The sequence below is a fragment of the Salmo salar genome, chromosome 05 (genome assembly GCF_965601325.2).
Source record: "Salmo salar chromosome 05, fSalSal1, whole genome shotgun sequence".
Taxonomy (NCBI): Eukaryota; Metazoa; Chordata; class Actinopteri; order Salmoniformes; family Salmonidae; genus Salmo; species Salmo salar.
The window spans coordinates 89,359,502-89,375,470 of NC_138295.1; the positions used below are offsets into that span (position 1 = coordinate 89,359,502).

The 15,969-nt window shown below is 39.0% G+C and overlaps 1 protein-coding gene across 10 annotated transcripts in view; it reads right to left on the minus strand.

Moving 5' to 3' along the window:
• Positions 1-15,968, minus strand: part of phf20l1 (PHD finger protein 20 like 1) — a 38,173-nt gene extending 22,205 nt beyond the window's left edge. For 5 of the 10 annotated variants that reach the window (XM_082975931.1, XM_082975927.1, XM_082975928.1 and 2 more), the window contains exons 1-8: positions 15,833-15,968; positions 14,107-14,238; positions 13,816-13,990; positions 13,278-13,373; positions 12,031-12,115; positions 11,828-11,916; positions 10,013-10,196; positions 1,569-1,636 (exon numbers count right to left, since the gene is read on the minus strand). In XM_082975931.1, coding sequence (XP_082832057.1) covers positions 1,569-1,636; positions 10,013-10,196; positions 11,828-11,916; positions 12,031-12,115; positions 13,278-13,373; positions 13,816-13,990; positions 14,107-14,189 — 780 coding nt within the window. In that variant the 5' untranslated portion in view covers positions 14,190-14,238; positions 15,833-15,968. Of the gene's footprint in view, positions 1-1,568; positions 1,637-10,012; positions 10,197-11,827; positions 11,917-12,030; positions 12,116-13,277; positions 13,374-13,815; positions 13,991-14,106; positions 14,239-14,747; positions 14,769-15,644; positions 15,799-15,832 lie in introns of those variants that run through there. The other 5 variants (XM_082975930.1, XM_082975929.1, XM_082975924.1 and 2 more) reach the window with 4 other exon arrangements.
• Position 15,969: the final 1 nt, after the last annotated feature.

A 15,969-nucleotide genomic window follows, 5' to 3' on the forward strand; every position in this document is an offset into this window, starting at 1 on the left:
AGTGACTAGCTGGTACCTGTTGTTGGGACATTATCTGCACTACAGTAAGTGACTAGCTGGTACCTGTTGTTGGGACATTATCTGCACTACAGTAAGTGTGGGCTGGTACCTGTTGTTGGGACATTATCTGCACTACAGTGAGTGACTAGCTGGTACCTGTTGTTGGGACATTATCTGCACTACAGTAAGTGTTGGGACATTATCTGCACTACAGTGAGTGACTAGCTGGTACCTGTTGTTGGGACATTATCTGCACTACAGTAAGTGACTAGCTGGTACCTGTTGTTGGGACATTATCTGCACTACAGTGAGTGACTAGCTGGTACCTGTTGGGAAATGATCTGCACTACAGTGAGTGACTAGCTGGTACCTGTTGTTGGGACATTATCTGCACTACAGTGAGTGACTAGCTGGTACCTGTTGTTGGGACATTATCTGCACTACAGTAAGTGACTAACTGGTACCTGTTGTTGGGACATTATCTGCACTACAGTGAGTGACTAGCTGGTACCTGTTGTTGGGACATTATCTGCACTACAGTGAGTGACTAGCTGGTACCTGTTGTTGGGACATTATCTGCACTACAGTGAGTGACTAGCTGGTACCTGTTGTTGGGACATTATCTGCACTACAGTGAGTGACTAGCTGGTACCTGTTGTTGGGACATTATCTGCACTACAGTGAGTGACTAGCTGGTACCTGTTGTTGGGACATTATCTGCACTACAGTAAGTGTGGGCTGGTACCTGTTGTTGGGACATTATCTGCACTACAGTAAGTGACTAGCTGGTACCTGTTGTTGGGACATTATCTGCACTACAGTAAGTGACTAGCTGGTACCTGTTGTTGGGACATTATCTGCACTACAGTAAGTGTGGGCTGGTACCTGTTGTTGGGACATTATCTGCACTACAGTAAGTGTGGGCTGGTACCTGTTGTTGGGACATTATCTGCACTACAGTGAGTGACTAGCTGGTACCTGTTGTTGGGACATTATCTGCACTACAGTAAGTGTTGGGACATTATCTGCACTACAGTGAGTGACTAGCTGGTACCTGTTGTTGGGACATTATCTGCACTACAGTAAGTGACTAGCTGGTACCTGTTGTTGGGACATTATCTGCACTACAGTGAGTGACTAGCTGGTACCTGTTGGGAAATGATCTGCACTACAGTGAGTGACTAGCTGGTACCTGTTGTTGGGACATTATCTGCACTACAGTGAGTGACTAGCTGGTACCTGTTGTTGGGACATTATCTGCACTACAGTGAGTGACTAGCTGGTACCTGTTGTTGGGACATTATCTGCACTACAGTGAGTGACTAGCTGGTACCTGTTGTTGGGACATTATCTGCACTACAGTGAGTGACTAGCTGGTACCTGTTGTTGGGACATTATCTGCACTACAGTGAGTGACTAGCTGGTACCTGTTGTTGGGACATTATCTGCACTACAGTGAGTGACTAGCTGGTACCTGTTGTTGGGACATTATCTGCACTACAGTGAGTGACTAGCTGGTACCTGTTGTTGGGACATTATCTGCACTACAGTGAGTGACTAGCTGGTACCTGTTGTTGGGACATCACTGGGACTTCTGTCCGGTCCTTCTTGCAGTCAGCATCATCTTCATGGGATTCTGAAGGCAGAGGGAGAAGAATATAACAGGTCCATTTACAGGTTGGAACTCCACACACAATGGCAGTCCCAAATGGCACCCTATATCCTCTATAGTGTACTACTTTTGACCAAGTCCCTGGTCAAAGGTAGTGCCCTATAAAGGGACTAGGGTGCCATTTGGGAGACACATTGTACATGTGATGGTTAACTAAGAATGAGGGCCCTGGGGTGAAATATGACCTGTGGTTTTACAGGCCTGGACCCTCTGGGGTGAAATATGGCCTGTGGTTTTACAGGCCTGGACCCTCTGGGGTGAAATATGGCCTGTGGTTTTACAGGCCTGGACCCTCTGGGGTGAAATATGGCCTGTGGTTTTACAGGCCTGGACCCTCTGGGGTGAAATATGGCCTGTGGTTTTACAGGCCTGGACCCTCTGGGGTGAAATATGGCCTGTGGTTTTACAGGCCTGGAACCTCTGGGGTGAAATATGGCCTGTGGTTTTACAGGCCTGGAACCTCTGGGGTGAAATATGGCCTGTGGTTTTACAGGCCTGGACCCTCTGGGGTGAAATATGGCCTGTGGTTTTACAGGCCTGGACCCTCTGGGGTGAAATATGGCCTGTGGTTTTACAGGCCTGGACCCTCTGAGTTGAATAACAAGCTATCTTGTACATTTCTCCTTCTCTTAGATCTCATGATGTCTTGCTGCTCTGAGGAGGGCTTAGTTTCTTCCTCATCATCACCATGGCGTCTTAGCTATCATTGGAGAGGTTGAGAGTAAAGAATCTTAACATCTAAATGATACCACTTCTCCATATCACTGCTGTATGATACTAACATACTAGCTACATGACAACAGTAACATCTAAATGATACCACTTCTCCATATCACTGCTGTATGATACTAACATACTAGCTACATGACAACAGTAACATCTAAATGATACCACTTCTCCATATCACTGCTGTATGATACTAACATACTAGCTACATGACAACAGTAACATCTAAATGATACCACTTCTCCATATCACTGCTGTATGATACTAACATACTAGCTACATGACAACAGTAACATCTAAATGATACCACTTCTCCATATCACTGCTGTATGATACTAACATACTAGCTACATGACAACAGTAACATCTAAATGATACCACTTCTCCATATCACTGCTGTATGATACTAACATACTAGCTACATGACAACAGTAACATCTAAATGATACCACTTCTCCATATCACTGCTGTATGATACTAACATACTAGCTACATGACAACAGTAACATCTAAATGATACCACTTCTCCATATCACTGCTGTATGATACTAACATACTAGCTACATGACAACAGTAACATCTAAATGATACCACTTCTCCATATCACTGCTGTATGATACTAACATACTAGCTACATGACAACAGTAACATCTAAATGATACCACTTCTCCATATCACTGCTGTATGATACTAACATACTAGCTACATGACAACAGTAACATCTAAATGATACCACTTCTCCATATCACTGCTGTATGATACTAACATACTAGCTACATGACAACAGTAACATCTAAATGATACCACTTCTCCATATCACTGCTGTATGATACTAACATACTAGCTACATGACAACAGTAACATCTAAATGATACCACTTCTCCATATCACTGCTGTATGATACTAACATACTAGCTACATGACAACAGTAACATCTAAATGATACCACTTCTCCATATCACTGCTGTATGATACTAACATACTAGCTACATGACAACAGTAACATCTAAATGATACCACTTCTCCATATCACTGCTGTATGATACTAACATACTAGCTACATGACAACAGTAACATCTAAATGATACCACTTCTCCATATCACTGCTGTATGATACTAACATACTAGCTACATGACAACAGTAACATCTAAATGATACCACTTCTCCATATCACTGCTGTATGATACTAACATACTAGCTACATGACAACAGTAACATCTAAATGATACCACTTCTCCATATCACTGCTGTATGATACTAACATACTAGCTACATGACAACAGTAACATCTAAATGATACCACTTCTCCATATCACTGCTGTATGATACTAACATACTAGCTACATGACAACAGTAACATCTAAATGATACCACTTCTCCATATCACTGCTGTATGATACTAACATACTAGCTACATGACAACAGTAACATCTAAATGATACCACTTCTCCATATCACTGCTGTATGATACTAACATACTAGCTACATGACAACAGTAACATCTAAATGATACCACTTCTCCATATCACTGCTGTATGATACTAACATACTAGCTACATGACAACAGTAACATCTAAATGATACCACTTCTCCATATCACTGCTGTATGATACTAACATACTAGCTACATGACAACAGTAACATCTAAATGATACCACTTCTCCATATCACTGCTGTATGATACTAACATACTAGCTACATGACAACAGTAACATCTAAATGATACCACTTCTCCATATCACTGCTGTATGATACTAACATACTAGCTACATGACAACAGTAACATCTAAATGATACCACTTCTCCATATCACTGCTGTATGATACTAACATACTAGCTACATGACAACAGTAACATCTAAATGATACCACTTCTCCATATCACTGCTGTATGATACTAACATACTAGCTACATGACAACAGTAACATCTAAATGATACCACTTCTCCATATCACTGCTGTATGATACTAACATACTAGCTACATGACAACAGTAACATCTAAATGATACCACTTCTCCATATCACTGCTGTATGATACTAACATACTAGCTACATGACAACAGTAACATCTAAATGATACCACTTCTCCATATCACTGCTGTATGATACTAACATACTAGCTACATGACAACAGTAACATCTAAATGATACCACTTCTCCATATCACTGCTGTATGATACTAACATACTAGCTACATGACAACAGTAACATCTAAATGATACCACTTCTCCATATCACTGCTGTATGATACTAACATACTAGCTACATGACAACAGTAACATCTAAATGATACCACTTCTCCATATCACTGCTGTATGATACTAACATACTAGCTACATGACAACAGTAACATCTAAATGATACCACTTCTCCATATCACTGCTGTATGATACTAACATACTAGCTACATGACAACAGTAACATCTAAATGATACCACTTCTCCATATCACTGCTGTATGATACTAACATACTAGCTACATGACAACAGTAACATCTAAATGATACCACTTCTCCATATCACTGCTGTATGATACTAACATACTAGCTACATGACAACAGTAACATCTAAATGATACCACTTCTCCATATCACTGCTGTATGATACTAACATACTAGCTACATGACAACAGTAACATCTAAATGATACCACTTCTCCATATCACTGCTGTATGATACTAACATACTAGCTACATGACAACAGTAACATCTAAATGATACCACTTCTCCATATCACTGCTGTATGATACTAACATACTAGCTACATGACAACAGTAACATCTAAATGATACCACTTCTCCATATCACTGCTGTATGATACTAACATACTAGCTACATGACAACAGTAACATCTAAATGATACCACTTCTCCATATCACTGCTGTATGATACTAACATACTAGCTACATGACAACAGTAACATCTAAATGATACCACTTCTCCATATCACTGCTGTATGATACTAACATACTAGCTACATGACAACAGTAACATCTAAATGATACCACTTCTCCATATCACTGCTGTATGATACTAACATACTAGCTACATGACAACAGTAACATCTAAATGATACCACTTCTCCATATCACTGCTGTATGATACTAACATACTAGCTACATGACAACAGTAACATCTAAATGATACCACTTCTCCATATCACTGCTGTATGATACTAACATACTAGCTACATGACAACAGTAACATCTAAATGATACCACTTCTCCATATCACTGCTGTATGATACTAACATACTAGCTACATGACAACAGTAACATCTAAATGATACCACTTCTCCATATCACTGCTGTATGATACTAACATACTAGCTACATGACAACAGTAACATCTAAATGATACCACTTCTCCATATCACTGCTGTATGATACTAACATACTAGCTACATGACAACAGTAACATCTAAATGATACCACTTCTCCATATCACTGCTGTATGATACTAACATACTAGCTACATGACAACAGTAACATCTAAATGATACCACTTCTCCATATCACTGCTGTATGATACTAACATACTAGCTACATGACAACAGTAACATCTAAATGATACCACTTCTCCATATCACTGCTGTATGATACTAACATACTAGCTACATGACAACAGTAACATCTAAATGATACCACTTCTCCATATCACTGCTGTATGATACTAACATACTAGCTACATGACAACAGTAACATCTAAATGATACCACTTCTCCATATCACTGCTGTATGATACTAACATACTAGCTACATGACAACAGTAACATCTAAATGATACCACTTCTCCATATCACTGCTGTATGATACTAACATACTAGCTACATGACAACAGTAACATCTAAATGATACCACTTCTCCATATCACTGCTGTATGATACTAACATACTAGCTACATGACAACAGTAACATCTAAATGATACCACTTCTCCATATCACTGCTGTATGATACTAACATACTAGCTACATGACAACAGTAACATCTAAATGATACCACTTCTCCATATCACTGCTGTATGATACTAACATACTAGCTACATGACAACAGTAACATCTAAATGATACCACTTCTCCATATCACTGCTGTATGATACTAACATACTAGCTACATGACAACAGTAACATCTAAATGATACCACTTCTCCATATCACTGCTGTATGATACTAACATACTAGCTACATGACAACAGTAACATCTAAATGATACCACTTCTCCATATCACTGCTGTATGATACTAACATACTAGCTACATGACAACAGTAACATCTAAATGATACCACTTCTCCATATCACTGCTGTATGATACTAACATACTAGCTACATGACAACAGTAACATCTAAATGATACCACTTCTCCATATCACTGCTGTATGATACTAACATACTAGCTACATGACAACAGTAACATCTAAATGATACCACTTCTCCATATCACTGCTGTATGATACTAACATACTAGCTACATGACAACAGTAACATCTAAATGATACCACTTCTCCATATCACTGCTGTATGATACTAACATACTAGCTACATGACAACAGTAACATCTAAATGATACCACTTCTCCATATCACTGCTGTATGATACTAACATACTAGCTACATGACAACAGTAACATCTAAATGATACCACTTCTCCATATCACTGCTGTATGATACTAACATACTAGCTACATGACAACAGTAACATCTAAATGATACCACTTCTCCATATCACTGCTGTATGATACTAACATACTAGCTACATGACAACAGTAACATCTAAATGATACCACTTCTCCATATCACTGCTGTATGATACTAACATACTAGCTACATGACAACAGTAACATCTAAATGATACCACTTCTCCATATCACTGCTGTATGATACTAACATACTAGCTACATGACAACAGTAACATCTAAATGATACCACTTCTCCATATCACTGCTGTATGATACTAACATACTAGCTACATGACAACAGTAACATCTAAATGATACCACTTCTCCATATCACTGCTGTATGATACTAACATACTAGCTACATGACAACAGTAACATCTAAATGATACCACTTCTCCATATCACTGCTGTATGATACTAACATACTAGCTACATGACAACAGTAACATCTAAATGATACCACTTCTCCATATCACTGCTGTATGATACTAACATACTAGCTACATGACAACAGTAACATCTAAATGATACCACTTCTCCATATCACTGCTGTATGATACTAACATACTAGCTACATGACAACAGTAACATCTAAATGATACCACTTCTCCATATCACTGCTGTATGATACTAACATACTAGCTACATGACAACAGTAACATCTAAATGATACCACTTCTCCATATCACTGCTGTATGATACTAACATACTAGCTACATGACAACAGTAACATCTAAATGATACCACTTCTCCATATCACTGCTGTATGATACTAACATACTAGCTACATGACAACAGTAACATCTAAATGATACCACTTCTCCATATCACTGCTGTATGATACTAACATACTAGCTACATGACAACAGTAACATCTAAATGATACCACTTCTCCATATCACTGCTGTATGATACTAACATACTAGCTACATGACAACAGTAACATCTAAATGATACCACTTCTCCATATCACTGCTGTATGATACTAACATACTAGCTACATGACAACAGTAACATCTAAATGATACCACTTCTCCATATCACTGCTGTATGATACTAACATACTAGCTACATGACAACAGTAACATCTAAATGATACCACTTCTCCATATCACTGCTGTATGATACTAACATACTAGCTACATGACAACAGTAACATCTAAATGATACCACTTCTCCATATCACTGCTGTATGATACTAACATACTAGCTACATGACAACAGTAACATCTAAATGATACCACTTCTCCATATCACTGCTGTATGATACTAACATACTAGCTACATGACAACAGTAACATCTAAATGATACCACTTCTCCATATCACTGCTGTATGATACTAACATACTAGCTACATGACAACAGTAACATCTAAATGATACCACTTCTCCATATCACTGCTGTATGATACTAACATACTAGCTACATGACAACAGTAACATCTAAATGATACCACTTCTCCATATCACTGCTGTATGATACTAACATACTAGCTACATGACAACAGTAACATCTAAATGATACCACTTCTCCATATCACTGCTGTATGATACTAACATACTAGCTACATGACAACAGTAACATCTAAATGATACCACTTCTCCATATCACTGCTGTATGATACTAACATACTAGCTACATGACAACAGTAACATCTAAATGATACCACTTCTCCATATCACTGCTGTATGATACTAACATACTAGCTACATGACAACAGTAACATCTAAATGATACCACTTCTCCATATCACTGCTGTATGATACTAACATACTAGCTACATGACAACAGTAACATCTAAATGATACCACTTCTCCATATCACTGCTGTATGATACTAACATACTAGCTACATGACAACAGTAACATCTAAATGATACCACTTCTCCATATCACTGCTGTATGATACTAACATACTAGCTACATGACAACAGTAACATCTAAATGATACCACTTCTCCATATCACTGCTGTATGATACTAACATACTAGCTACATGACAACAGTAACATCTAAATGATACCACTTCTCCATATCACTGCTGTATGATACTAACATACTAGCTACATGACAACAGTAACATCTAAATGATACCACTTCTCCATATCACTGCTGTATGATACTAACATACTAGCTACATGACAACAGTAACATCTAAATGATACCACTTCTCCATATCACTGCTGTATGATACTAACATACTAGCTACATGACAACAGTAACATCTAAATGATACCACTTCTCCATATCACTGCTGTATGATACTAACATACTAGCTACATGACAACAGTAACATCTAAATGATACCACTTCTCCATATCACTGCTGTATGATACTAACATACTAGCTACATGACAACAGTAACATCTAAATGATACCACTTCTCCATATCACTGCTGTATGATACTAACATACTAGCTACATGACAACAGTAACATCTAAATGATACCACTTCTCCATATCACTGCTGTATGATACTAACATACTAGCTACATGACAACAGTAACATCTAAATGATACCACTTCTCCATATCACTGCTGTATGATACTAACATACTAGCTACATGACAACAGTAACATCTAAATGATACCACTTCTCCATATCACTGCTGTATGATACTAACATACTAGCTACATGACAACAGTAACATCTAAATGATACCACTTCTCCATATCACTGCTGTATGATACTAACATACACTACTAGCTGCATGAGAACAGGCACTGAGAAATGATCATTCATTTTTAAAGGGCCTGCTAATTTTAAACCCATCGGTGTCCCAAATGGCACCCTATTCCCTATACAGTGCACTACTTTTGACCAGGGACCATAAGGCTCTGGTCAAAAGTAGTGCACTACATAGGGAGTTTGGTGCCATTTGGGAAATACCCAGTGTGCATGTATCTGGTGGGTTGAGGGAAGGAGAGGACTCAAGTTACCCAGTTTGTCAGAGTCGGACTGATCCTGCAACTCTTCATCTAGCTCTTCTTGACCATCCTCATCGTCAGACTTCCCTCCGTGAGGGTCGTCCCTGACCTTGTTGCTGTTGGCACTGGTACGAGGCGTACTGCTTCCTTTGCTCTTGGCTGCAGCCGAGGCAGCTTTCACCAGGGCTATCCAGTCCTGTTGGAGGAGAGAGACTTGTTTTTCCTGCTTAGCTTTTTTCTATTTTGTTTTGTTGTGCATTGTCCTTGTTGTTGTTTGAAAAGCTCTTTAAATCCAGTGTATTCATATTTTGTTATTAAACGTAGTATTAGAGACTGGTGGTTAGATAAATGCATCTACTCTATAGGCTGCTGCTGTAAGTTAGTTAGGGTGCTTAACAAATGGAACCCTATTACCTATATAGGAAATAAATCAAATGGTATTTGTCACATACACGTGTTTAGCAGATGTTATTGCGATTTATAGCGAAATGCTTGTGTTTCTAGCTCCAACAGCGCAGTAATATCTAACAAGTAATATCTAACAAAATACACAATCTAAAGTAAAAGGAATGGAATTAAAAATATATAAACATTTGGAGGAGCAATGTCAGAGCAGCATAGACTAAGATACAGTAGAATAGGATAGAATACAGTATATAGATATGAGATGAGCAATGCAAAATATGTAAACATTATTTAAGTGACTAGTTCCAATTATTAAAGTGACCAGTGATTCCAAGTCTTGGTGTATAAGGGCAGCAGCCTCTAATTAGGGTGCCATTTGGGACTCTGACTTAGTGTGTGGAGAAATAACAGGCTTAACCGTGACTAAACAGATCATCTAGGTGTAAGACTAGGTCACGACCTTGGTCGGTGAGAAAATAGTAAGCCTCAATAGTAAAGAAATCAATATATTTAGCCTGCAGGGACTTGTGTTTGAACTATTAGCTACTACTTTCCAAGTGTACTGCGGCACATTAAAAGTAAAAAATTCTAACAGAAATAAATGACATCTTAATCAAGTAGTAAATAAGATTAGACTCTGGTCTCCTTGAGAGTGTCTGCTGGTTGGAACAAGGGAGAAGCCAGCAAGTCTATCCTGCCAAGACTGTAGGAATCAGCCTTCGCATTAAATCCAGCAATTCCCTGTTGCCCTTTACCTTCTGAAAAAGAGGGAGAAGTGAAATAGAAAATTATGGTATCCTACACTGTCTACAACAGACTTTCAGGAATTTGAACTTGCCTTCTATTAAATCAGTATATCTAAAAACGCCAGACTCCCGGCTGTAACGCCAGACTCCTGGCTATAACGCCAGACTCCTGGCTATAACGCCAGACTCCTCGCGCCTACCCCGTAACGCCAGACTCCCTCGCCGCCCTGATAACGCCAGACTCCCTCGCCGCCCTGCATAACGCCAGACTCCTGGCTATAACGCCAGACTCCTGGCTATAACGCCAGACTCCTGGCTATAACGCCAGACTCCTGGCTATAACGCCAGACTCCTAGCTATAACGCCAGACTCCTAGCTATAACGCCAGACTCCTAGCTATAACGCCAGACTCCTAGCTATAACGCCAGACTCCTAGCTATAACGCCAGACTCCTAGCTATAACGCCAGATCCTTAGCAATAATGCCAGGCTCTTACTAAGCTACATGTTCCTTACTTCTATTGGAGTAATGCTATCCAGGCCGTCATTGTAAATAAGAATTTGTTCTTAACTGACTTGCCTTGTTAAATCAAGGTTAAATTTACAAAAATAAATAAAAAATTAAATATGCTCATGCTGATTCCAGAAGTGATTGTATGATCATGTGACCAGCTCACCTGTCCTTTTGCATCATGGGGCATAGATTTGATATGAATTTTTTTCACACAGCGAATAACTCCATCATAAAACTGCACCGTGTAGATACCTAGAATTTAACAAAGACACTTCAGTTGGGACGGACACAATTGCAAGTCATTGTGTTGTGTGTATTGGCCATATGGCCTGCTAATGCTTTACAAATAGTTAAAGTGATAAATACCCTCTTTGTTTACAGATTCAATCTTTGCAGGATAGTAGCGACAATCTGTCCATCGAGCAAGCACCTCTTCACCATCTCTCAATTCCTGTAAAACAAGTCAAGCCAAACACAAACCTCCATTACTCGAAATATGTATTTAACAAACACGTGCCATGTGAGACAAAAGTCTGAAATTATACTGAACCAAAATATAAACGCAACATGTAAAGTGTTGGTTCCATGCTTCATGAGCTGAAATAAAAGATCCTTGAAATTTAAGAGTGGGGGGGGGGGGGCGGTGCTTAGGAGTATTTCTGTCTGTAATAAAGCCCTTTTGTGGGGAAAAACTAATTCTGATTGGCTGGGCCTGGCTCCCAAGTGGGTGGGCCTTTCTATGAACTGTAACTCCGTAAAATCTTTAAAATTGTTGCATGTTACATTTATATTTTTGTCCAGTATAGATACTGTAGAAGCACTAAATGTTGTTTGATTTAGGATGTAAGGAATTGCTTGTAAGGTTGAAAGTGTAGATCGAATATTAAAGGCCCAGTGCTGTAAAACATGTGATTTCCTGTGTGTTAAATACATTTCCACACTGAGGTTGGAATAATACTTTGAAATTGTGAAAATGCCACTTTAGTGTAAGAGCTGTTTGAAAAGGCCGCCTGAAATTTCAGCCTGTTCTGGTGGGATGGAGTTTTGGCCTGCCTGGTGACATCAACAGGCTGTAAATTAGTTAATAGACCAATAAGAAAGAGAGTTCCAAACCTCTCTGCCAATAACAGCTAGTTTTAAGTTTTCCCCTCCCCATTCAGACCACTCACAGACAGTCCTAGCAAAATTCTTACTTGAGAAATTGATCTTTGCTAAGATGCTATTTTTGGATCATTTTATTTGAAAACAATCACAGTAAGGTACTAAATTACTTAATATTGAGATAAAAATGGCTGCATTGGACCTTTAAGGCAAAGAGAAAGGTTGTAACACAAAAAGCTCAAAGATAAATGTTACAAACATATGACAGTAACACAAAGAGCAAAAACTTGAATGACACAGAATGAGCCCCTTTAGACCACAGAATAGCACTGCAGTATGGAAATGCCTAAACTCTGGTATAGCTATGTCAGATTCAGTTATGCCTCAACAAAAATGATCTGATGGTTTTGACCAAAGCTGTGTTATGTGAAGAACCGAAACAGTGAGTGAGACAAGGAGTTAATAATTCAGCCAAATCACTGCAAAATGAGACACAGGGAATGTATGTATACTTGTCCCGGCTGCGGTAACTCTGTTTGGTCCTCTGTGCTCTCTGTACATCCAGGAAGCTCATCAAGGCGAGATGCTGACATCTCGCTGAGTCTCTCCTGGTAGAAATATTTATAAGATATAAGGCATAAACAATTTGTTATTTATTTTAAAACGATAGTTTACTCAGAATCGATATGTTACTACTATCCATCTATCACTCATCCGATTGATTGCACACTTTCAACCATCTACAACAAAACTCCTCATGAGGCAAACTGTCTCTAGCCCAGAGAAGGCTGTTTTTGAGTACTTGGCATGCCATATGTGTTTCATCAAATCCATCCATACATTGCAAGCCACAATACATGTGACACTCCCAACTCATATTCTCTCAATTCCTCACATCATCATATCTTCTCAAATGGAGAAGAAGGTCTGAGGGGAGGGACCTTGGACCTTCTCCTCCAATACGGTTGAGAATGCATCAAGGAAATAGGATGCGAGGAATCGTGGAGAGACGAATTGAGAAGTAGTCTGTGGCTGGACAAAAACACCTACAGTTATCTCCCCCTCCTCTTCCTTCAGTCCCTCTTTACGGAGTGTTGGCCTTTCAAGAGGCCGCAGTCGAGTGCTGTCCCAGGCGATCCACTCATCATATCGATGGCTCCAACGATCAAAGTGGACAAGCATCTTCCCCTCATCGAAATCGATGTCCTCAATGCGTGACGAGTACCTAGAAGGTTGTATAAGAAAGAAGGCAAAAGAAGACAAGAACAAAATGTCTATTATGTTACATGTATATCTATCATTATGCACATGATTACATAAAGGAACTTGACTGTTACATACCATTTTTGTAGATAGTCTTGAGCTTCAATTCTAGCACCGACTTCAAAAGTGATCCCTGGACGATTAGGTGTCTTCTTGCTCATCTTCACAACATCTATGTTTCAAGACTGATGATCTGTCTGTCTGTGGCAGCTGAAAACAAAACAAAGGTAATGGATAGACCATGTTAAGCATCCGTCTTTCTCTTTAATGTAAACCACACATACGAGACCCTCTGCAAAGATGAACTATCTGTTCAATTGGCACCATATGGGAAGGTAATTAGCTAGCTAGCTAGCTATATGGCTTAAGTAACAGAATGAACAATATTGTCTTGTTGAACTAGCTTGCTAGCATGATAGTTTGCTCACATAGGTCAGCAGTATTCCAGTTGATTCATAAAGCAAAAACGTAATTCGAATAGATAGCTGGCTAGCTAGCTAACATCCTCTCTAGTAAACCAACTGTCTTTCAAACAAGCTGTTCAGACATGCCATTAGCCAAAATAGATTCAGACCCTACGCTTGTTTACAGCTGCATTGGGGTCAGACAGGATTCCTGGCTCAGAAAATGTACCTCAATCGAGGGATGAGAAATGCCTTGTACTCAACAACTGTTATACAGAGAAGATGAATGACTACTCGTTTTTCCATAAAAGTTACCTTTTTGTCCTCATGATAGGTAGCAGAAGCCACAGCAGCAATTCCATAATGGCAGATGTGGCTACTATTAATAGTCAGTCGTTCAACCTTCTCGGTGTAACATTTGGAATAATGGGACAATTCAGAGTACAATGCATTTCTCATCCCTGGATTGAGGTACATTTTCTGAGCCATATCTTGTGCAGGCACCGTAGTGTCTTAATTTAAACATGAAGCCTGTCCGACGCCAGTGCAACTATAAGCAAGTGCAGGGTCAGAATCTATTCTGACTAAAATTACACCACCACCATACTCACCCAACTGGCACTTTCTACTCATTAAAACATCATGCACAATCATTCATAACAGTACTAGTTAGCTAATTAATCAACTCGTATGTTGAGTTGACTAGCAAACGCCACCACATATTTTCATATTATTCGTTAACTAGCTAGCTAGCTAAATGTACGTACTAGGATAGTTAGATAGCATAATTTACTAAACTAGGTAGCTAGTTAGCAGGCTATCGTAGACTAGCTAGCTAGATTATCGCTAGCTAGCTAAAGTCACACAAGCGGTTGGTTGGATAGCTTGCTAGCATGTCGGTTATTAAAAGTGGCAAAAGTCAAGTGATAAAACAAGCGTTAAATTAACATTTAATGGCCGAACAAATATGATATTAATTTGCAACAAAACGTTTAGCTAGCTGGCCGTTAGTTGTCCATTTACCATGGTACCTAATGCTACAGTAACTAGTTAACTTTGCAATAAGTTAGCTGGCTAAAGTTATTTTTTAACTGGGCTAACTAACGTATTGCTAGCTAACTAAACGATGGTGATATGACAAGGGCAAAGAAAGTTAGATGAATATATTAATGAAATCCATCTATTTCACAGATTAAATGGCAAGCGAACTACCATTTGGGTTAGCCATTAGCTTGTCCGACGACAACGCTAACTTGCTAGCAGCAAGCTAATTCGCCAAGCTCTGCAGAATAATAGCTAGCCAAAAACTGTTAGCCAGCTTCTAGCTATCTCATGGCATACATTTTCATGTATTTTGTGAGTGCATTGTCCTCTTTGGAATGAATTGCAAATTGTTTTACCTTTGCGAACACATTTGGTAAATGATAGTTATTGTTATTAAGTCATATCATGAGTACATATCAGTCTTCTTCCCATTCTTCTGCTCAGATATTTACCCTAAATAAAATAGAGGGCGTTCCAACGTAACAACGTAAGC